This window comes from Pseudorca crassidens, chromosome 1, assembly GCF_039906515.1.
Source record: "Pseudorca crassidens isolate mPseCra1 chromosome 1, mPseCra1.hap1, whole genome shotgun sequence".
NCBI lineage: Eukaryota > Metazoa > Chordata > Mammalia > Artiodactyla > Delphinidae > Pseudorca > Pseudorca crassidens.
In genome coordinates, this window is record NC_090296.1 from 76,957,137 (window position 1) to 76,978,786 (window position 21,650).

At 52.4% G+C, this 21,650-nt stretch overlaps 1 protein-coding gene across 6 annotated transcripts in view; it reads left to right on the top strand.

Annotated features, from left to right (window-relative positions):
- TEP1 (telomerase associated protein 1) overlaps positions 1 to 21,650 on the top strand; it is a 50,411-nt gene that overhangs the window by 20,023 nt on the left and 8,738 nt on the right. For 3 of the 6 annotated variants that reach the window (XR_010944420.1, XR_010944415.1, XR_010944417.1), the window contains exons 14-55: positions 363 to 521; positions 979 to 1,056; positions 2,776 to 2,906; positions 3,233 to 3,292; positions 4,515 to 4,673; positions 5,392 to 5,568; positions 5,754 to 5,874; positions 6,426 to 6,550; positions 6,821 to 6,934; positions 7,029 to 7,146; positions 7,305 to 7,499; positions 7,625 to 7,800; positions 7,887 to 8,043; positions 8,153 to 8,332; positions 8,786 to 8,878; positions 9,155 to 9,287; positions 9,427 to 9,577; positions 9,829 to 9,962; positions 10,148 to 10,236; positions 10,524 to 10,638; positions 11,082 to 11,322; positions 11,518 to 11,641; positions 12,515 to 12,639; positions 12,761 to 12,860; positions 13,070 to 13,225; positions 13,372 to 13,584; positions 13,801 to 13,954; positions 14,063 to 14,275; positions 14,826 to 14,986; positions 15,214 to 15,327; positions 16,300 to 16,407; positions 17,014 to 17,146; positions 17,230 to 17,306; positions 17,413 to 17,545; positions 17,681 to 17,817; positions 17,977 to 18,101; positions 19,197 to 19,340; positions 19,488 to 19,584; positions 20,537 to 20,642; positions 20,749 to 20,954; positions 21,084 to 21,188; positions 21,414 to 21,632. Coding sequence is in view for 2 of the 6 variants with exons in the window: in XM_067741717.1 (XP_067597818.1) it covers positions 363 to 521; positions 979 to 1,056; positions 2,776 to 2,906; positions 3,233 to 3,292; positions 4,515 to 4,673; positions 5,392 to 5,568; positions 5,754 to 5,874; positions 6,426 to 6,550; positions 6,821 to 6,934; positions 7,029 to 7,146; positions 7,305 to 7,499; positions 7,625 to 7,800; positions 7,887 to 8,043; positions 8,153 to 8,332; positions 8,786 to 8,878; positions 9,155 to 9,287; positions 9,427 to 9,577; positions 9,829 to 9,962; positions 10,148 to 10,236; positions 10,524 to 10,638; positions 11,082 to 11,322; positions 11,518 to 11,641; positions 12,515 to 12,639; positions 12,761 to 12,860; positions 13,070 to 13,225; positions 13,372 to 13,584; positions 13,801 to 13,954; positions 14,063 to 14,275; positions 14,826 to 14,986; positions 15,214 to 15,327; positions 16,300 to 16,407; positions 17,014 to 17,146; positions 17,230 to 17,306; positions 17,413 to 17,545; positions 17,681 to 17,817; positions 17,977 to 18,101; positions 19,197 to 19,340; positions 19,488 to 19,584; positions 20,537 to 20,642; positions 20,749 to 20,954; positions 21,084 to 21,188; positions 21,414 to 21,536 (5,760 nt within the window). In the remaining 4 variants the exon portion in view is untranslated. Of the gene's footprint in view, positions 1 to 362; positions 522 to 978; positions 1,057 to 2,775; positions 2,907 to 3,232; positions 3,293 to 4,514; positions 4,674 to 5,391; positions 5,569 to 5,753; positions 5,875 to 6,425; positions 6,551 to 6,820; positions 6,935 to 7,028; positions 7,147 to 7,304; positions 7,500 to 7,624; positions 7,801 to 7,886; positions 8,044 to 8,152; positions 8,333 to 8,785; positions 8,879 to 9,154; positions 9,288 to 9,426; positions 9,578 to 9,828; positions 9,963 to 10,147; positions 10,237 to 10,523; positions 10,639 to 11,081; positions 11,323 to 11,517; positions 11,642 to 12,514; positions 12,640 to 12,760; positions 12,861 to 13,069; positions 13,226 to 13,371; positions 13,585 to 13,800; positions 13,955 to 14,062; positions 14,276 to 14,825; positions 14,987 to 15,213; positions 15,328 to 16,299; positions 16,408 to 17,013; positions 17,147 to 17,229; positions 17,307 to 17,412; positions 17,546 to 17,680; positions 17,818 to 17,976; positions 18,102 to 19,196; positions 19,341 to 19,487; positions 19,585 to 20,536; positions 20,643 to 20,748; positions 20,955 to 21,083; positions 21,189 to 21,413; positions 21,647 to 21,650 lie in introns of those variants that run through there. The other 3 variants (XM_067741717.1, XM_067741732.1, XR_010944421.1) reach the window with 3 other exon arrangements.

A 21,650-nucleotide genomic window follows, 5' to 3' on the forward strand; every position in this document is an offset into this window, starting at 1 on the left:
CAGTATCAGACCTTGGTTCCTAGGGATAATTTCTAGAATGTGGTCTCAAGCATGTTCGTGGATCGTAGCACTAACCTTTCACATTTGGCTGGTCCTTAATACTCTCTAAATTTCTGTCACCAAAATATGTGTTACTTTCACCTCCTTACATCCCAGTGTTGAATTTGGGCAGGGATCCTGGCCCTTCTCCACCTCCTACCTGCTCAACTCTTCCTGGGGACTGCTGAAGCTGCCCCATCTTAATAGGGGATTTTGTCCACTTTTCCCCAACCAGTGGAGACGTTTGGCCTCTAGAGCTGGGTGGGCAAAGGTGGATTCTAAAATAGGGGAGTCTTATTTTACCCTGATGCTTGTCCAATCAGCCCCCTCTGAACTATGTGCTGCTGTTGATTGCAATGATGATGACACGGACAGAGCAGGTGGATCTCTTGCTGTGTGGAAGTGGCACTGTGAAGACTGCTGTGATTAAGGCAGAGGAAGGTATCCTGAAGACTGCCACCAAACTCCAAGCTCAAGTCCAGGTCAGACACCCACCATGCAAATATATGTGAATAGACAGAGGCCTGGGAACAGCCTGACTAGGAAAGGCTCGGTTATACTCAGTTTAGAAGATTTCTTTCTTTCTTTTTTTCAAAAAATATTTATTTATTTATTTGGTTGCACCAGGTCTTAGTTGCGGCAGGCAGGCTCCTTAGTTGTGGCTCCTGGGCTCCTTAGTTGCAGCTCACCAGCTCCTTAGTTGCGGCATGCAGGCTCCTTAGTTGTGGCATGTGAACTCTTAGTTGCGGCATGCACATGGGATCTAGTTGCCTGACGAGGGATGGAACCCAGGCCCCCTGCATGGGGAGCATAGAATCTTAATCCACTGCGCCACCAGGGAAGTCCCTTAGTTCTGAAGATTTCTTGAGCAGACTATAGTATTTGTTGTTTAATGATCATCTCCCATGCAACCACATGACACGAGTCTCTTTCCTTCAGGAGTCAGATGAAAAGTGTGAATCGTCCCTGCCTACTTTTGGGAAGCACTTGCTGTCCCTGGCTACCCAAAGGGTCCCTGTGAGTACTGCCCAGTCCCTGAGAAACCCTCCCCTCCCCAACATTTTCCTCCACACTGATGTATCTCATTTCTCAAAGCTTCCTTGCACGCTATGCACAATACCCTGCTGGCTGCAACCCCCTAGTCAGTGACATGCTGGTAAATATTTAACAACCAGCAATCTGGAAAAATAAGTCTTGGTTAATAGCATTTTCTAATTTCCATGATGTAATTACTCCTTCCACGGCTGATTTCAAGCTACCAACGTGCTGTCAGTGAACACAGTGGGGAAGAGGTACTCAGAGGTGCTCAGCACAGTTTGTATAGTATTTCCACAATAGAGATAAAGTAAATGTAAATAAGGTCAAGAGTAGATAATAGTAGGGGCTTCCCTGGTGGCGCAGTGGTTGAGAGCCCGCCTGCCGATGCAGGGGACACGGGTTCGTGCCCCGGTCTGGGAAGATCCCACATGCCGCGGAGCGGCTGGGCCCGTGAGCCACGGCCGCTGAGCCTGCGCATCCGGAGCCTGTGCTCCGCAACGGGAGAGGCCACAACAGTGAGAGGCCCGCGTACCGTAAAAAAAAAAAAAAAAAAAAAGAGTAGATAATAGTGAAATGTAATAAAATAATTAGGAAGTAATGATTTTTTAGTATTTATTACCTTTGTTTTTAATATAATTTATTCAAGTATAAGCTTATACAATTTAATATTTAATGATGGTCCATGTTTAACATCTGGCTCACAGAATTCCTAAAAGTTTGACAGTCAGCCCTTGTCAGCCTGAATGACCAGCTACACACTGCCCCCCCGCAAACTCCACTTTATGTTAAAATTTTATTATTTTTATTAAAAATTAAAAAATTTTTAATATAACTTTTAAAGGCTACTTTCTATGTACACTTATTACAAAATATTGATTATATTCCACCTGTTGTACAATACATCCTTGAGCTATCTTATACCCAGTACTTGGTACCTTCCACCCCCCGACCCCATATTATCCCCCGCCACTGGTAACCTCTAGTTTGTTCTCTGTATCTGTGACTCTGCTTCTGTTTTGTTTTATTCACTAGTTTGTTGTATTTTTCAGATTTCACATATAACTGATATCATACAGTATTTGTCTTTCTCTGTCTGACTTATTTCACTTAGCGTAATGCCCTCCAAGTCCACCCATGTTGCTGCAAATGGAAAAATTTTGTTCTTTTTTATGGCTGAGTAGTATTCCATTGTGTGTGTGTGTGTGTGTGTATGTATGTATATACACACTAAATATATATACATACACCACATTTATATATATGTGTGTGTATATATATAGACACACACATACACACACCATATTTCCTCTTTTTTTTTTTTGGCTGTACCATGTGGCTTGTGGGATCTTAGTTTCCCAGCCAGGGATTGAACCCGGGCCCTCAGCAGTGAGAGCACGGTATTCTAACCACTGGACCGCCAGGGAATCCCATATACCACATTTTCCTTATCCATTTATCTGTTGATGGACACTTAGGTTGCTTCCATATCTTGCCAACCCCAGACTCTACTTTGATGCCCCTCAAGTCAGGGTGGAGTGGGCTTTCCCACCCTGGGTGCTCTCAGAAAAGGCCGTTTTCACCCCACCTCAGAGTTTTCCTAATTCCCCAGTCCTCAGAGACCTCTTGATGTCCTGAGCTCTTTGGTACCTCTACTATCCCTCTGTTCCTCATCTTAGCCCCTCCCTTTTCATCTTACAGGTGGACAGAGTCATCGTCTTTGGCCAGACTACAAATGAGAAACTGATAAATGCAGCCAAACAGCTTTTCTGGCAACACGTGAATCCCAAGTGCCTCTTTGTTGGTGTTCTCCTAAGAAGGACAGGTTACCTGTAAGGGCGCTCATATTCCTTGCCCAGTGCCAGCAGATAGAGATCCATATTTCCCGTCTACCTCTACTAAAGCGTGGGACACTCGCACTCACCAGACCCCTCCCCATTTCTGTCTCTTACCTCTATTGCACTTGAAGTGCTAGAACCTTCTCTGAAGTCTTCAGGCTGGCTCCATACCCCTTCGTGATGGTCCACCCCAGTCCCAGCCTAGCACAGAACCTTATTAAAAGTGCACAGGTAGGGTGTCCATCCTAGGATGTTAGGGGCAGTGACTCTGTGTTCTTGGCACTGTTTCTGACTGGTAGTGACTACTCTTCCTTTACCAGATACACAGATTTGAATCCCAATGACGTGACACTCTCAGGCTGCACTGACGGGATACTGAAGTGAGTACAGGATGGACACTGGAGAGGTTGGGGACTTTGTTAGAACACTTTTAGAGATTATCTGTGGCCTCTGCTCTGTTCACTTCCTTTTTTAAAAATAAATTTATTTATTTTATTTTTGGCTGCATTGGGTCTTCATTGCTGCATGTGGGCTTTCTTTAGTTGCATTGAGCGGGGGCTACTCTTCGTTGCAGCGTGCGGGCTTCTCATTGCGGTGGCTTCTCTTGTTGTGGAGCATGGGCTCTAGGCGCACGGGCTTCAGTAGTTGTGGCACAGGGGCTTAGTTGCTCCGCAGCATATGGGATCAGGAATTCCTGGACCAGGGATCGAACCCATGTCCCCTGCATTGGCAGGCAGATTCTTAACCACTGCACCACCAGGGAAGTCCTCACTTCCTTTTTAAAAGCAAGATAAAAATTTATTCCTCTTTTACAGCTGTCTAAGCATGGCAACAACACAGTATTACAGGGACCTGGGCATCTTCTATCTGTTGCTCTACCATCCTCAAATACTCTGCTTCCACCTCATAGTTCATGATGGCTGCTCCAGCTCCAGCCATTAGTTTTGTATTACATCTAGTAGGAAAGGAGAAAAGGGGACATGGGAGATTGTGCCGTTTGCTTTTAAGGGAACAACTCAAGAGTTGGTCACATCACTTCTATTCATTCTCTGTGGCCTCTGCTCCATTCCGTTTCAGAGGAAATTCCATGTTAACTTTATTTATTTATGCCAGATCCAGAAATCTTTTAACTTTGTTTTTCTCTCCGCTACTAGGATTCCCATTTATTTGTTTTTTTCCCCTGCCTTTTCCTTTGGATGCCACCCATTGCCCCCTACTCCTGTTAGGAAGCCTCATACAATTCCCTCCCTCTCCAGGGAGCTTTCATGGCTGGTACCGAGCTGATCAAGCCCAGACTGGAATAACCTGAATCTTTACACCTTCATTCAGCCCAGTTGCCCGTGGCCCAACAGAAAGCCTATGATAACCACGCACACAGCAGAAGAGGCTCTAACTGGGTTTCTTCTTTGTTCTTTCATTCCTGTGGTTCTGCTGCCTCGCTTATTTCAAGTCTACATTTACTGTTTATGGTCTTCTTAAGGAGCTCCAGTTAACTGGGTGAACCTAATCTTGCCATATCTTTGTCCCCTGCCCCCTTGGAAGATCTTCCTGATTCTTACTCTGCTATTTCGCTCTCATTTATTTTGTCACTCTTTATGACAGGTTCATTGCAGAGCGTGGGGCCTCCCGCCTTCTAGAACATGTAGGCCAAATGGACAAAATATTCAAGATTCCACCGCCCCCAGGGAAGACAGAGGTCCAGTCTCTCCGGCCACTGGAAGAGAATACTCCAAGCCCCTTGGCTCCTATTTTCCAGCGTGGGTCAGTCTGTGTTTTATGCCTTTGTGAATTGGGAGGGGCTTCAGTCGAAACCTAGAGAAAGTCAGGAGACTGAAATTCTGACTGTAGAGATGCTGCTTGTTCTATTCGCTGAGGAATGCTTCCTCTTTCCCAGGTAGGGGTGTCTCTAACACAGATGGTAAGCATGCCTATTTCTCTACTAGGGAAAGGGGCTAGGATGCGAGGCACGTGGCAGGCACCAGGGCTCAGGCAGAGGGCTTAGGGGCGCAGGCTCTGGCTTTTCCATCCTGGCTTTGCCACATAGTAGCTTGAAACTTGGGCTAGTTGCTTGATGTCTTAAGCTGTAGTTCCTTGATCAGTACAATGGAGGTAATGCTTGTGCTTACCTCACAGTGCTGTCATGAGCATTTCACGGGCAGAGTGTAGGTGCGTAATAATTATTGCTGACACAGGAGGAGTGCCCGAGAAATGGCAAGTGGGTTTATTTATTTATTTATTTTTGGCCGTGCCGCGTGCCACGTGGGATCTTAGTTCTCTGAACCTGTGCCCCTTGCACTGGCAGTCCCCAGGTGGGGTTTAATTTCTAGGCTCTGCAGTTGAGGTTACAAGCAGGTTATTCTCTGGAGGCCTGCTGGACTCCCACCCTGCAGTCTTCTGTATCTGACTTGTCAGTGCTGACGGGAGGTCACAGCCCCGCGTGTGGAGCTGGGCCGTGGGCTGATCCCTGGCTTTCCTGCAGATGGCGCAGCGTCCGGCTTTTCATTTCCTCCACTTTCCGGGACATGCATGGGGAGCGGGACCTGCTGCTGAGGTCCGTGCTGCCAGCACTGCAGGCCCGAGCGGCCCCCCACTGCATCAGCCTTCATGCCATCGACTTGCGCTGGGGCGTCACCGAGGAGGAGACCCGTCGGAACAGGTATGGGGGCCACAGAGAAGAGGGGCTGGGTCGGCGATGAGGGGCTTGAGTCGGGGAGCTGACCTGGGCAGGGCTGGGGCTGCAGGGTGGCTGAGTGCCAAGGGTACGGGGTGCTCTTTGGATGCTATCGGTTGTGAGCCAGAGCCCCGTCTCCCTGACACGATGCCCCTATAACCATCCTTCAGGCAGCTGGAAGTGTGCCTAGGGGAGGTGGAGAACTCGCAGCTGTTTGTGGGCATCCTGGGCTCCCGCTATGGCTATGTTCCCCCCAACTACAGCCTCCCTGACCATCCTCACTTCCTCTGGGTAAGGCAGACAAGGTTGGGGCAGGGATGCGAGAAGCCTCAGTATGTCTAGAACCCTGGGACTCTGCACAGGCAGATCCTTGAGACCTGAAGTGAAACAGAGGTAGAAGGTTCTGTGAGTGATCAAGTCCTAGATGAGGGAATTCCTTTGGGAAATACCTCTGGGTTGGCCATGGGGTGCGAGAGGTAAGTGGTAGGGCTGATTAGGCTTTGCCGTCAGACAGAGCTGGGTTCTGATCTCCCTTCTGTCATTGTGCAGCGTTATGGAAAATGGTTTATCTTAATCTAGCCTCAACTTCTTCATATATTAAAGAGAAACAGTGATGTCTACAGTGCAGGGTTATTCTAACAATTAGAAATCTACTTTAAAAATGCTCCACGTGTGAAAGGCGTTCCATCAACGTTAGCTATTAGCTGTATTTTACTGGCTTGTATCTGGAGGGAGAGAGGAACGTTACTAAGATGAAGGGGCCCTGGGGTCTTGGCAGGTCTCAGAGGAGGGAATCGTGTGACCAGGACTGAACCTGCCTGCTCTCTGGCCTCTCCCTGCAGGCCCAGCAGTACCCTTCAGGTCGCTCTGTGACGGAGATGGAGGTGATGCAGTTCCTGAATCGGGGCCTCCGCCTGCAGCCCTCTGCCCAGCCTCTCATCTACTTCCGGGATTCTAGCTTCCTCAGGTACCTTCTGTTGCCTCCGGGCCTCAGTCTCCAAAGAAGGCCAGACAGGCTCAGTGGATGGGTCTTCTGTCCGTAACATTCAGAGCACAAGAGGGGGACCTAGAATGGAGAAACAGGGACCAGAGGGCTTGCCTTGCAGCACCAAAGCAGCCTTGCAGGAGATCTCCCCTTGAGGGGTTTCAGGGAACCACAGCCAGGTCTGGTGGTCGGGGACGGAGAGAGGCTGGGGTCTGAATCCAGCCCCGCTCTTGGGGTGTCTTTGGTGGTCAGCTCTGTGCCAGATGCCTGGAAGTCTGACTTTATTTCTGAGTCGGAAGAGGCTGCCCATCGGCTCTCAGAACTGAAGAGCTACCTGAGCAGACAGGAAGGGATCACCTGTCGCAGGTGAGCTGGGAGAGGTAGGGAACACCTGCACGGAGCGAGGTGGTGAGGGGGCCCCGGCCCGCTGTGACCCTGCTTGTGCTCGCTTTTCCTGCAGATACCACTGTAAGTGGGGTGATGTAGCAGCTGGCCGGCCCTATGTTGGGGAGCTGGAGACGTTTGGGCAGCTGGTTCTGCAGGACGTGTGGAATATGATCCAGAAGCTTTACCTACAGGTCAGCAGGAGCTCTGGTGGCCAGGGGAGTGGAGAGGGGCTAGGCTGGGCCGGGTAGTCCTGGGTGGGAGGTAACTTGGTGGGGGGCACAGTGAGTTTTAGGCCTGGGGTCCTGAGGAGCATGGAAACATAGGTAGTCACTGCCCTATGTGTTCTCAGCCTGCGGCCCAGCCGGAACAGCCAGTGCCCATCCAGGATGATGATTTGGTCCAGGCCGCCTTTCAGCAGCTGAAGAACCCACCGAGCCCTGCACGACCGCGCCTTCTTCAGGACACAGTGCAGAAGCTGAGGCGCCACCGGGGGAGGCTGAGCCTGGTGACCGGGCAGTCGGGACAGGGCAAGACCACCTTCCTGGTACAGAGTCTCAGAGGCCTGGACAGGAGGGAGGGCTGCGTGAGCTCAGGAGGGCTAAGGAGGTGGGAAACAGGAAGCTTGTGCATGTGAAATGTGACCATGTTTTCTGGTCTCTTCCCATGCAGGCATCCCTTGTGTCAGCCCTGCAAGCTCCTGATGGGGCCACAGTGGCCCCCTTAGTCTTCTTCCACTTTTCAGGGGCCCGCCCTGACCAGGGTCTCGTCCTCACCTTGCTCAGACGCCTCTGTGCCTATCTGCATAGCCAACTGCAAGAGCCAAGTGCCCTCCCCAGCACATACCGGTGTGTTTCTCCCCCACTCAGCCCAGCCTTGTTGATAGCACGTGACACCACCCCTGCCGACCTTGGTCTTCCTCCTGCATACACAGGGGCCTGGTGTGGGAGCTGCAGCAGAGGCTGCTCCCCAAGTCTGCTCAGTCCCTGAAAACTGGCCAGCCTCTGGTGCTGATCATCGATGGGGCTGACAGGTTGGTGGACCAGCGCGGACGGCTGATCTCGGACTGGATCCCTAAGACCCTTCCCCGGGTAAGTGTGAGAAGGAGGTGGGGTGGGATGCAGCAGGGAGAGGGACCTCTCCAACAGCGTTCTCCTCCTCTTCCTTCAACGTTTTTACCCTGTTGCCCGAATCCCACAGTGGGTGCACCTGGTGCTGGGTGTGTCCAGTGATTCCGGCCTGGGGGAGACACTCGAGCAGAGCCAAGGTGCCCATGTGGTGGCCCTGGGGCCTCTGGACCCATCTGCCCGGGCCCGGCTGGTGCGAGAGGAGCTGGCTCTGTACGGGAAGCGGCTGGAAGAGTCACCTTTCAACAACCAGGTTGGGTGTAGGCCAGGGCGGGTGGGTGTGTGGGGTGAATCTGGGAGCTGGGAGAACCCTGGATGCTGAAGCTAGCAGCCACCCCACACAGACCAGCTCCTTCATTTTCTCAGCCGAGGGAAGTTGTCAATAAGATAACTGCGATTCCTTATAATGTCACCCATTCCTTTTCTCCTGGTGAATGGCCTCTCCAGGGCCTGTCCGGGCGAGGGGAGGAGAAAGCTGTGGCTGTCGAATGGGGTAGGCTGAACCGCGGGGGGGTTTCTGAAAGCGGGGCTGGCTGGCTAGAGCAGTGCGGGGCAGGGATGGCTGTGTCCTGAGGTGATGCCATGGTGGGGCCTCTGAGAGGAGTAGCTGCCCTGCACTGGGCTTGGTGCCAGGACGGAGGGCAGGGGGTGGAGGGCTGGCTGTGGCCAGGCTCGCTGGTCCTGTGCTGAGTCTCTGAGTCTTCAGATGCAGCTGCTGCTGGTGAAGCGGGGGTCAGCCCTGCCGTTCTACCTGCGCTTGGTCACTGATCACCTGAGGCTCTTCACGCTCTTTGAGCAGGTCAGTGGAGGACATGAACGCTCACTCTTCATCTTCGAAGTCCTAATCCCACTTCCCAGTCTCCATTCAGCCTCTTTCTCCCACCCTCATCCTTTGCTATCTTGTGATCACCCATTCCGCATCCACACCCCCAAGCCCTGCTTCTCTCCCACCAGCGTTGCTCTTTCCTTGTCATCCCTTCGCATTTTTTTTTCTGATGTCCCCTCCCCTACCCACAACCAAAGCTGCTTCTCCCCCTCCCCTCACTGACTGAGGCCCCTCCCTGTCCCCTCCCAGGTGTCTGAGAGACTCCGGACCCTGCCCGCTACCGTCCCTCTGCTGCTGCAGCACATCCTGGGCACCTTGGAACAAGAGCATGGCCCTGATGTCTTTCCCCAAGCCTTGGCCACGCTTGAGGTCACCCGCAGCGGTCAGTACTTGGAGTGGGCTCGGGGGTTGCATGACCTTTAGTTCAGTTGGGGCCTCAGCAGGCGGTGCAGGGAGGGACTAGGTGTCATGGGGATGGGTACATTGCGTGGTTTAGGGCCTCAGAGAGCTTGGGTTTTTAGGTCTGACCGTGGACCAGTTGCATGGAGTGTTGAGTGCCTGGCGGATACTTCCCGGGGGGACCAAGACCTGGGAAGAAGCAGTGGCTGCTGGTAACAGCGGGGACCCCTACCCCATGGGTTCGTTTGCCTACCTCGTCCAGAGTCTGCGCAGGTATAGGTGCCCTCAGCTGAGCTCCCACTGACTTCTGTACCTCCCTGTCTTTGAGCCAGGGCCCCATGTGATCCTCCCTTCATCCTACCCTTCCCTCCGTATAGCCCCTAACACTTGTCTCCCAGACCCTGAATGGCTGTCACTCAAGTTACCACTGTTTGAGGTGGGAATGGGAACCCACAGCTGTGTCAGATGCTCACGTACAGGCCTCCTCCCTCTTGTCCTGCCTTCTCGCCCTCACACGGGATCAGTTTGCTAGGGGAGGGACCCCTGGAGCGCCCTGGTGCCCGGCTTTGCCTCCGTGATGGGCCCCTGAGAACAGCCGCTAAATGTCGCTATGGGAAGAGGCCAGAGCTGGAGAAGACGGCACACATCCTCATCGCAGGTGACTGCAGCCCAGTGAACCCCCGGGACGCTGACTGTGGGACCTGGTACTCCACATCGGCTGGCCCCCTCACCTGCTACCCCAGGGGGTGGATGGCTCTTGCTGTAGCCTGAGGGATGTGATCTTTGGAGATGCTTCAGGGCCGAGCCCGTCTCAGTGTCTGTTCCTGTGACCCACACCTGCAGCTCAGCTCTGGAAGACGTGTGACCCTGATGCCTCAGGTGCCTTCCGGAGTTGCCCTCCTGAAGCTCTGGGAGACCTGCCTTATCACCTGGTTAGTCCCCGGATCCTACAGGCACCCTCTCCCAAGGAACTTCTTTGGCTCTTCTGAGACCCCTCTCCCCCATGACCACCACCGTCATCTCCACTGCCGTTATCACCCCCACCCCCTTCCCAAACTCCGTGTACCTTTCTCCTGTCAGTTTTCCTGCCCTCGTCCTTCAGGTCCTTTGTCCCAGCTCCTAAGTCTAGGTCTTAGCTGCACAGACAGGGTCCAAGACTAGACGGTCCCTCCTCACCAGCCTCATCACATCCCTAATGAATCCAGTCTGACTTTCCCAGCTCCAGAGCGGGAACCGTGGCTTTCTTGCAAAGTTCCTTACCAGTCTCCACGTGGTGGCTGCACACCTGGAACTGGGTCTGATGTCTCAGCTCCTGGAGGCCCATGCCCTCTATGGTGAGATGAGTTACTGGGTGGAGTCTTCTCCAAGCAGTGGCTCCTGGGTGTGTTCATGGGGGGCGGCCTGCTCGGAGGGAGGTGTAATGGAAAGAACAGTTGAATTTCTGTTCCAAGGTGAAAAGGCAAGAGGGTAAGCATGTGATTCTTGGGAGACCTTTTGCTTGGGTCTCTTAAACCAGAGGCTCTCACACTTTATTTAGTGGGCATACAATTACTTGGGAAACTTGTTGAAACTGCTGATCCCTGCGTCCCCAGATTCTGGTTTCCTAGGTCTGGAGTGGGACCCAAAGCTTCGTACTTTTAACAGATGTTCCTGATGTGGGACCAGAGGGCCACACTTTGAGACTTAGCATTTTAGACACATCATATGATTGACTTGGTGCTGGGGTTAATGGGGGTCCAGGCTGGCTCCCCAGTGACACCCCACATCTCTTCTATAGCTTCCTCAGTCCCTGACAAGGAACAGAAGCTTCTTGAGGCTGATGTTGCTGTATTTCACACCTTCCTGAGGCAGCAGGCTTCAGTCCTCAGCCAGTACCCACTGCTCCTGCACCAGCAGGCGGCCAACCAGCCTCTGTGCTCGCCCCTTTGCCGCCAGGCCCCCCAGCTCTCCCAGCGATGTTACCTCCGGCGCATGCTACGTTGGCTTAATAAACCCCAGACCCTGAGGGGCCAGCAAAGGTAAAACCCTTGACCCCAGATGCTGGCAAACCCGCCAGAGAGCAAGCTGCAGCCCTCTCTGAAACTGGAGAGTAAAGAACAGACCGCAGTCACCGTGGAGAGGGGGGTTCAGGCCCAGAAATGCAGAAACGAATTCCCATCCTCTTCCTTCCCCTCATTCCTCATCTCCTCCCTTTCTTGCTGTTCTTCCTCTAGCTCCAGCCTGTCCCTGGCAGTTTCCTCACCCCCCACAGCTGCGGCCTTCTCCCCCAATGGGCAAAGAGCAGCTGTGGGCACTGCCAGTGGGACGGTTTACCTGTTGGACCTGAGAACCTGGCAGGTATGACACGCAAGGCGGGGTGGGATTTACCTTCAGAAGAGCCTCACGTCCTGCCCCGAAGCCTGAGGCAAGCCAAACCCACCAGTTATCACCCTGTTTGATTCAGCACTATACTAAGCACTGCAAGGAACACAGGGCTTAGGACATTGTCTTTGCCCACCAGGTGGTCAGTTTTTTGAAAAACAAGGCATACAAGGTAAAAAAGGAACCAAAACATAGCCATGTGGCATAGGTAAGAGCTAAGTGAGTTGTGCAGTTACTGGAGGACGTAGGGTGGAGACGGGGAGGCGTTCCGGGTTGAGTGAGGAACCCGGGCAAAGACGCTGGGGGCATGTTCCCTGTAAGTTGCTGAGAATAATGGCAGCAGAGTGCGTGTGAGAGAGGGCGGTAGTACAGTAGGCGGGAGAGGCGGGCTCTGCAGCCACAGCCGCCGTCTCCTCTTCCACCCATGTCAGTACCCCCCGCCCCCCATAGGCGTGTGTGTGATGTCATTCCCGCCTCAGAAGCACCAAACCTTCTGCGACTCGGGGTTACGTACGGGGTTCGAAGTGAGGGGGACGATGTGACCTCACTTGGATCGGGAGGTCCCACTTGGATCGGGAGGTCACTTGGACCTCACTTGGATCGGGAGGTCCCACTTGAAGCTGTTCGAGCTTGGCCTAGGTCTGGAGTAGGGCCCAAAGCTTTGCACTTTTCACAGGGGCTCCTGCTGTGGGACCAGAGGGCCAGAGTTTGAGACGTAGCAGGGAGTGTAGAGAGCTAAGGGCTCCAGCCCTTCTAGCCATTGCCTCCTTCCTGGTTGGGGCTTGGAGTGGCTGGACATGGACTGGTCAGGGGCGTGTCCTGAGTGCGCTTCCCCGCTCACTGTCACAGGAGGAGAGGTCTGTGGTGAGCGGCTGTGGTGGGGTCTCCTCTTGTTCGTTCCTCTCCGACAACGCCCTCTTTCTTACTGGCTTTGACGGGCTCCTGGAGCTCTGGGACCTGCAGCACGGCTGTCGGTAAGGGGCCCCTCATGTCTCAGCGTGAGGGCCATCCCTGTTTGTTGGAAGCCCAGGGGGAGGGGGACGAGGAGGGAGTCTGTGGCCAGGGGGGCCCCCTGAACTTGTCTCCCTGGGGTAGGGTGCTCCAGATCAAGGCTCACCAGTACCGGATCACCGGCTGCTGCCTGAGCCCAGACGGCCGGCTTCTGGCCACCGTGTGCCTGGGGGGAGGCTTGAAGGTAAGGACCAGGGGGCTGTGGTGGTGCAAGCGGCCCTGAACTCGGGGTCAGCCCTGTGAGATCGTTCTCCTCAGTGCGGCAGAGGCTCCAGCTGCTTGGCCTGCTGAGGGCAGGGGACTGGACAAGGTGGCCCCTGGAGCTCTGGAACTGAGCAGCTCAGGCATCTGTGTCCAGCACCCTGAGTCCTCCTCCCCTTCTCTCTCGTCCAGCTGTGGGACACGGTCCGCGGGCAGCTGGCCTCCCAGCACGCCTGTCCCAAGCCCCTCAACTGCATCGCTTTCCACCCAGAGGGGCAGGTGATAGCCATTGGCAGCTGGGCTGGCAGTTTCAGCTTCTTCCAGGTGGATGGGCTCCAAGTCACCAAGGTGAGAGGAGCCGGGTGGCCCTGGGGAAGGAAGCACGGGAGGGTGGGAGTGGAGAGCGGGAAATGGCGGACACCTGCATCCTGGGTCACTCTTAGTTTGGGTTGAGAGCAGGGCCCTGACGTTCCAGTTTCTACCTCTCCATGCAGGAACTGGGGGCCCCAGGAGCCTCTGTCCGCGCCTTGGCCTTCAGTGCGTCTGGGCGGGCTGTAGCTGTGGGCCGGCTGGACGGGATGGTGGAGCTCTGGGTCTGGCAGGAGGGGACACGGCTGGCTGCCTTTCCTGCGCACCACGGCTTTGTTACTGCCGCCCTTTTCCTGCGTGCTGGGTGCCAGTTACTGACGGCTGGAGAGGATGGCAAGGTCAGGTTACAGAGGGCTGGCGGTGGGCTATGAGGAGGGGTTGCAAAGGTGTGGGACTATTTGGGGGAGGGTGGCGCCTTTGCCGAGGAGTCTGGAGGAGCTTGTGCTACGGGGAGGGGTGCGGTGTGTGCACAGTAGCTCTCGGGGACGAGTCTCTGGAAGGAGGACTTTAATGGGGGGGGTAGGTTATCTTTAAGCCCCTTTCTTGGCCCTCAGGTTCAGGTGTGGTCCGGGTCTCTGGGTCGTCCCCGTGGGTGCCTAGGTTGCCCCTCTCTCTCTTCTGCCCTCTCCGTGGCCCTCAGCCCAGATGGCGATCAGGTGGCTGTTGGGTACCGAGCAGATGGCATTCGGATCTACACAATCTCTTCAGGTACCGGAGGGAGGAGGGTTGGAGTGTCTGAGCCTGGAAAGGGCCCTCTCCCCCAACTCTGGCCCTCTTTCTGAGCATCTTACTCTGTTGTTGTCCCTCATTCTCTAGGTTCCCAGGGGGCTCAGTGTCCAGCGCTAGATGTGGCTGTGTCTGCACTGGCCTGGCTCAGCCCTAAGGTGTTGGTGAGTGGTGCTGAAGATGGGGCCCTGCAGGGCTGGATGCTCCAGGGAGGCTCCCTTCAGTCCCTCTGGCTCTTGTCCAGACACCGGAAGCCTGTGCTGGCACTGGCCACGTCCCAGGAACTCGTGGCTGCTGCCTCAGGTACGGCTGGGCAGAGGGCATGGGCAGGGTCGTGAATCACTGTTCCTTTCAAATGTGCTGACACCTTTCTTCGATTTGTGTGTATATGTGTACGTGAAAATACACACACCTATATACCTTTTTTTTTTACAACTTGCAAGTGTCACCCTTTGAGTTTCTGCCTAGTGGGAGATTTTGCTGGGTAAAAGGGATGGGTCTCCCTTAGGAGAAGAGAGACATTAAGGTGAAAATGGCCTTAGTCCTGTCTAGGTAAGAGGCTTGTTCAAAGTGACACTGTGCACTCTAGGAGAGGAGGGTGTGGAGGTGCAGTCGGGAGTTAGAAGGAGACGGCCGCAGAGCCGGAGCTGGGAGTGCCTGGCATTCCTGCCCTGTGCCTCACGTGGTGAATGGTCCTCGTCCAGGGCCTGGGTGGGACTCACGGCGTCCCTCCCTTGGAGCCGTGCCCTCAGACATCACCTTCAGCCCCCATGATTGCCTTTGTCTTTGGCCTCCCAGGCCTGTGTCACTTCCTCTTTCAGAAAATCTTCCTCTCTCCCCATTTCTAATGCAGAGGACTTCACAGTGCGTCTGTGGCCAAGGCAGTTGCTGGCACTGCCACAAAAGACAGAAGACTTTCCCTGTGGCACTGAGCTCCGGGGACACGAGGGCCCCGTAAGCTGCTGTAGCTTCAGCACCAATGGATGCAGCCTGGCCACCGGGGGCAGGGATCGGGTGAGCTGCAGGGCCCTCCTCCCCGTGGGCCCCCAGCCCCTCTGGTCCTGGATTCTTGAGCAGCTCGCTTCCCACTGCTTCCTCCAGCTTTTTGCTTTGCTCAATGGCCTGTACGGGATCTGTCCACCCGTCCTCCTTTGATATTCCCTCTTTCCTTGAAACCTTTTGCCTGAGATGGCCCTGGTGTCCTATGGTCCTGATGGCTTCCTCTCTTGGGGCCTGTCCAGAGTCTGCTCTGCTGGGATGTGAGGACACCCAAAGCCCCTGTTCTGATTTGCTCCTTCTCTGCCTGTCACCGAGACTGGGTCACTGGCTGTGCCTGGACCAAAGACAACCTCCTGGTGAGTGAAGGGGTGGGGGGGTGGCACAAAGCTCAGCAGGGTTCCTGGGGGAGGACAACGCATCCCACCTCATCCTGTTCCTAATACCCATTTATAATACAGTATATGATTTTCTAACACCCAATATAATAGCTCACATTTATTGAGCACTTAGTATGTGCCAGACATTGGACTAAGCCCTTGGCATATACGGCCTCATTTAGTCTTTACAACACCCTGTGAAGAAGATACTACTATTCTCTCTATTTCATAGACAAGGATATCGAGCTCAGCTAGATTAAAGACCATTTCCAGGGTCATGTAAGTGAAGAAGCTGAGCCAGTAAACTTTATGATAAGAAAGCCCGTGCTCTTAACAAGAACACAGAACTGTCTCCCCAAGGCCTTAGGATGCCCTGTGTCTGCAGGTAAAGGTAGTGCTATGATTTCTTTGGTCCTAAGTGAAAAATGGGTCTCAAATTATGCACTCAGCGTTGGTAAAGCCTAGTTTTCCAACGCAGTCCCTGTTGTTCTCAAAAAGAAATGAGTAGCAGTTGAATAGACTTGTCATTGTCTGTCCTACCCCTGACTTCTAGGCAGCCAGATCTCTCCTGGGCTTGCAGACTTCTCACCTTTGTCGGGGTGAGAGAAAGTTGTTGTTGACTGACATTATGTTAATAAGGAGGACAATAGCTACTATTTATTCAATGCTCACTATGTACCAGGCATCCTGCTAAGTCCTTTACATAGATGCTTCAGCCCCACATCAGTAGGTACACTGTCATGATCCTAGTTGAACAGATGAGAAGCCTGAGGCCCAGAGAGATGAACTGGCCCCAGGTCACCAAGCAATGAATGGTGGAACTAGGATTTGAACCCAGGACAGCCCTTGCTGTTAATCACAAGGCTTACAGCCCTCCACCCTCCATTATAAGTATAGAGAAATGCTGGAGGGATGCTGACTATTCCACTCCTCTGCCCTCTGACTCTGCAGGTCTCCTGCTCCAGTGATGGCTCTGTAGGGCTGTGGGACCCAGAGTCGAGACAGCAGCTTGGTCAGTTCCTGGGTCACCAGAGTGCCGTGAGCGCCGTGCTGGCCATGGTGAGAAGGCAGTGGAGAGCTCACTGGGGGTCCCTGGGAAGGTTAAGGGGGCTTTGGGAGACTGGATGCATTGCGTATCTAATCCCAAAGGCAAAAGGAGTATAAAGAGTGAGATGCTTGGGCTTCCCTGGTGGCGCAGTGGTTGAGAGTCCGCCTGCCAGTGCAGGGGACACGGGTTCGTGCCCCGGTCTGGGAAGATCCCACATGCTGCGGAGCGGCTGGGCCTGTGAGCCATGGCCGCTGAGCCTGCGCGTCCGGAGCCTGTGCTCCGCGATGGGAGAGGCCACAGCAGTGAGAGGCCCGCGTACCGCAAAAAAAAAAAAAATTAAAAAAAAGTGAGATGCTTGGGCCTGAATTAGAGCAGGATTAGGGTATTGAGGCTGAGGGTTGGTGTGAGCGGAGGGAGAGCATGAAAATACAGTATCTCAGTATCATGACCTCGTGGCATGATGGAAGTCCTGAGCCTCCCAGCCCCACTATCCAGGGTGTCCTCATTCTTTGACATCTTCTAGGCCCTTAATGCTGAGCCCACACCTCTGTGGCGGGAGTCGTAATTCCCATGTCCCGCTCAGTGTGACTCTTCTCTTATCCTGTGCTCTGGGGCAGGAGGGGCACGTGGTATCTGTGGGCCGAGATGGGACCTTGAAAGTGTGGGACCATCAGGGTGTGGAGATGACCAGCATCCCTGCTCACTCAGGACCCATCAGCCACTGTGCAGCTGCCCTGGAGCCCAATGCAGGTAATGACATGTCAGCCACCTTCCCGTCCCCGCTGCCTGTTCCCTTCTCCCCTTCTCCTGACTCAGTTTCTGTATCTTATCAGCTGGCCAGCTGGGGTCAGAGCTTCTGGTGGTAACTGTGGGATTGGATGGGGCCACACGGTTGTGGAATCCACTCTTGGTGAGTTCCCTGAAAGGCCCTGGGTGGGGGCAGTGGAGAGGGTATGATGGTACAGCATCCTGCTGTGTCACCTCCCCACTGTGCCATCTCCATCCTTTCCTCCTAGGTGTTTCAAACACACAGCCTCCTGGGACACAGTGGCCCAGTCAGTGCAGCTGCTGTTTCAGAAACCTCAGGCCTCCTGCTGACTGCCTCAGAGGATGGTTCCATACAGCTCTGGCAGGTACCTGAAGAAGCAGGTGAGGCGTGGAGAGACTCAAGGTGTGAAAGGGGGGTGTGTTTGTCGGACCAAGAAGGTCAAGGGTAGCCTGCTATCTCCTCTTGTATCCCAACAGTGGTCCAGCTCCTAATGAATCACTTCCTTTCTTCTCCAGATGACACATATATACCCAGGAGTCATGCAGCCGTCACTGCTGTGGCCTGGGCCCCAGACGGTTCTATAGCAGTGTCTGGGAATCAAGCTGGGGAACTCACCTTGTGGCAGGAAGCAAAGGCTGTGGCCACAGCACAGGTGAATCGGGTCAACTTCAGTTCTCTGTTTATGTGAATTCTGCCCTGGCTATGTATCTGATGGTATGTGCCGGGGTTAGAGGTTGCGTAGACGCCTGGGATGGGGAAGAAGGTTAATCCTGGTTCCTCAGAAATACTGAAATAAACTTGTATTCACTAGGCTCCAGGCCGCATCAGTGCTCTGATCTGGTACTCAGCACACACCTTGATTGTTGTCAGTGCTGATGAAAAAGTCAGTGAGTGGCAAGTGGAACTGCAGAAGGGTTCAGCACCCAGAAATTTCAGGTGAAGTGAGGCGGCTGGGTTAATGAATACAGTTACATCTGGGATTTTGCTCAAATCACTCCCTTCTACTTCTGAACTAGGTCAATAGGATGTTAGTAAGCAGAAAAAAGTCACTGGGAAATTGTTTTCTGCTCATCGTGTCAATTTAAGTAATAATTATCAAGTGCCTACTTTATGCTAAGCTCTGGGCCAGGCAGTGTGAACCAGATTGAAATTAATTTTTAACTAAGGGAGCTCACAGTACAGGAATGTGCAGATAAGTAAACTGCCAACAATATGCAGAGTGATTACTGCTATAATAAAGATATATATATATATTTTTATATATATATATTTTATATACATATATGTAAAATTCCTGGGGCTGCAGAATTTAAGACATTTACTGTTTACAAAAGAGTTGCTATTTGAGATTGGGCTTAGAGGATGAGTAGGAGTTTTCTGAATCAGTAAGGGAAGGGAATGGTGTTTTAGGAAGAGGAGGTAGCATTAACAAAAGGCATGGAGGCATGAGAGTGCGTGGTGTGTTCTGAGTATAGCTCAGTCTTTGGGTTCTTGGTGCGAGTGGTGGTGGGGAATTGGGTTGAAAAAATGAACTGGGGCCAGGCTATACAGGGCACAGTGCTAAGAATTTTGAGCAGAATAATTATCTGAATTTTAGAAAGAGAACTCTAGTGGCCACACGGAGGATGGTTAGTAGTAGATAGATACTAAACGTAGGGCGACCACATTTACAGCTGATGCTCTAGTCCAGGGAAGACAGCACGTGAGCCCTGACCTGGGCAGTGGGGATGAAAAGGAGAGATAAAGACTTAGGCATGTGTTGCCAGTAGAGTCCACAGTGCTTATCAATCAATTGGAGGTCAGGAGGGAAGGAAAGGACAGGAATGTTAGAGATTCCTGGTTTGAGCAGATAAGGTGATGATGGTATGATGAATACTAATTAATATAACAAAAACAGAAAGAGGAACACAATTTGTAGGGATGGTGATATATTTTGTTTTATACTTTACTCCTGAGGAATTCATGGGGAGCTGAGAGAGGTGGACTAGAGTAGAATCTTTCTCTGTCCATGTATCCTTTTTTGCGCTATAGTCTTCACCTGAACCGAGTTCTGCAGGAGGACTTAGGGTTCCTGACAGGTGTAAGTCTGGTCCCTGACGGTCACTCCCTCATCTTGGCCAAAGCAGATTTGCAATTACTGCACATGAAGCCAGGCGATGAGCCCTCTGTAATCTGGTAAGATCCAAAATGTTTTCTCTTGGGCTGGAGAGAAGAGGAAAAGTGGGTTAGTGGCTACCCTGAGTTTGGGTCTAACTAGAACAAACATTGGGGTCTTACGGAGAGGTGTTCCTGGGCTTAGCCTCTTTCTTTCTTATCAACCAGGAGAAGCTATTCAGAAGATCCTATAATGTTGTCCACCCACCAGGACTATGGTGTGTTTGTCCTGCAGTCAATGAACCTCAGAGTTCTTTCTTTCTCAGTAAGTTCTGTCTGGGTGTGTGTTAAAACAAACATTTGTCCAGGACCAATGTTTTAAAGCCTTGGGGCCATGATGGAGGATAAGAGGAAGGAAGGCAAAAGCAGTTGGTTCCAAATCCCCTTCTCTTCCTTCAACTATAGCTCTACTTAAGAGCATTTTATATTGGGTTTCCCTATAAGATTTCATTGATACTAGAAAGGATTCTAGTGTTTAAAAGAATCGTGGGAAACCATAAACCTAGTTGTTTTCATTGCATTTTCTTCATATCTGTCTTGTCTTGCCACTGTATTAGCAGTGTCTGGAACAGTACAGATATATATCATAGACATTATGTTGGGCAAAAGAAGCCAGACACAAAAAACTACATATTACATGATTTCACCTAAATGAAGTTCAAAACTGGGCTTCCCTGGTGGCACAGTGGTTGAGAGTCCGCCTGCCGATGCAGGGGACACGGGTTCGTGCCCCAGTCTGGGAAGATTCCACGTGCCGTGGAGTGGCTGGGTCTGTGAGCCATGGCCGCTGAGCCTGCGCGTCCGGAGCCTGTGCTCCGCAATGGGAGAGGCCACAGCAGTGAGAGGCCCACGTACCGCAAAAAAAAAAAAAAAAAAAAAAAAAAAGAACAAGCATAACTAATTTATAGTGACAGAAGTCGGAATATTGTTAGCTCTGGGGGTGGTGATACTCTGGTATTGACTGGGAAGGGGCGTGAAGGCGACTTTCCAGGGTGATGGAAATGTTCTATATCTTGATCTGGGCAGGGATTACATGGATGTATACACGTGTAAAATTTTATCAAGATGTCCATTTAAGATTTGTGTATCAGTACTTTCCTGTATCTAGGATACGATTTTGAAAAATCTTGACCAGCCCAGAGCAGAAAAGAGTTGCTTTGTCTGGGCAGCAGTAAGTGATACAAGTAGGCTAATCAAAATGATCTATCCTTTCACAGAGCCAAAAGGAATTAGGAGAGTTTGCAGAGTGCCCAGAATTTGATCTGAGCTTAGAGAATCCTAATAAGACCCTCATATCGGTAACTCAGGCCAAACCTGAATCTGGTGAGTGGTGATGGGAGGGCGCAAGGAATCCAGAGGTGGCCTAGGGGAGGATGGTGGATCCTTCAAAGTCTAAGACCTGGCTCCAACTCTGCCCTTGAAATGGCAGAGTCCTCATTTTTGTGTGCCAGCTCTGATGGGACGCTGTGGAACCTAGCTAGATGCAACGTTGAAGGAGAATGGACCACAGATAATATCTGGCAGGAAAAAGTAGAAATGCCTGAAACCCGAACTCCAGAGACAGACGCGTGTGTATGTGCTGACACGTATACCTGTCCAGCAGTCCCACAGCTAAAGACACGGCAACGTAGAAAGGTGAGTTTGAGGGAAAGGTCACAGACGTTGGGGAGGACGCTCTAGGTCTGACCCAGCAGACTTCTCTGCTTCCTTGTCTGAGGAGGGTCCACTGAGAACTCACCACACCTCTTCCCCTCCCTCCCTAAGATTCACACAGGCTCTGTCACAGCCCTCCACGTGCTGCCTGAGTTGCTGGTGACAGCTTCAAAGGACAGAGATGTTAAACTGTGGGAGAGACCCAGTATGCAGCTCGTAAGTGTGTGTGTGTGTGTGTGTGTGTGTGTAAGGAGGGCTAAAGGGATGTCATAGAGCAAACTTGGGGTAAGAAAGGGCAAAAGATCAAGACTGTGTTCTTCTGTCCTTCTTGCAGTAATGTGCAACTAACCTGTTTCGAAACAAAAGTCATGGGTGTGAGACAAATAAGTAAGGAGGCCCTAGGCTTGTAGCCCACATCTCCCGCTTTTGTTCCCATTGTAGCTGGGCCTGTTCCGATGTGAAGGGGCAGTGAGCTGCCTGGAACCTTGGCTGGGTCCTAACTCTGCCCTGCAGCTCGCAGTGGGAGACACACAGGGCAATGTATACTTTCTGTCCTGGGAATGAAGATCACTGCTCAGGGCAAAGAGACTGCTTGTGCTAGAGATGCAAAGCCTGAAGACACCAGTGGCTACGTTCTTGATACAATTATATAAATAAAAGGTGGGAAAATCTCACATG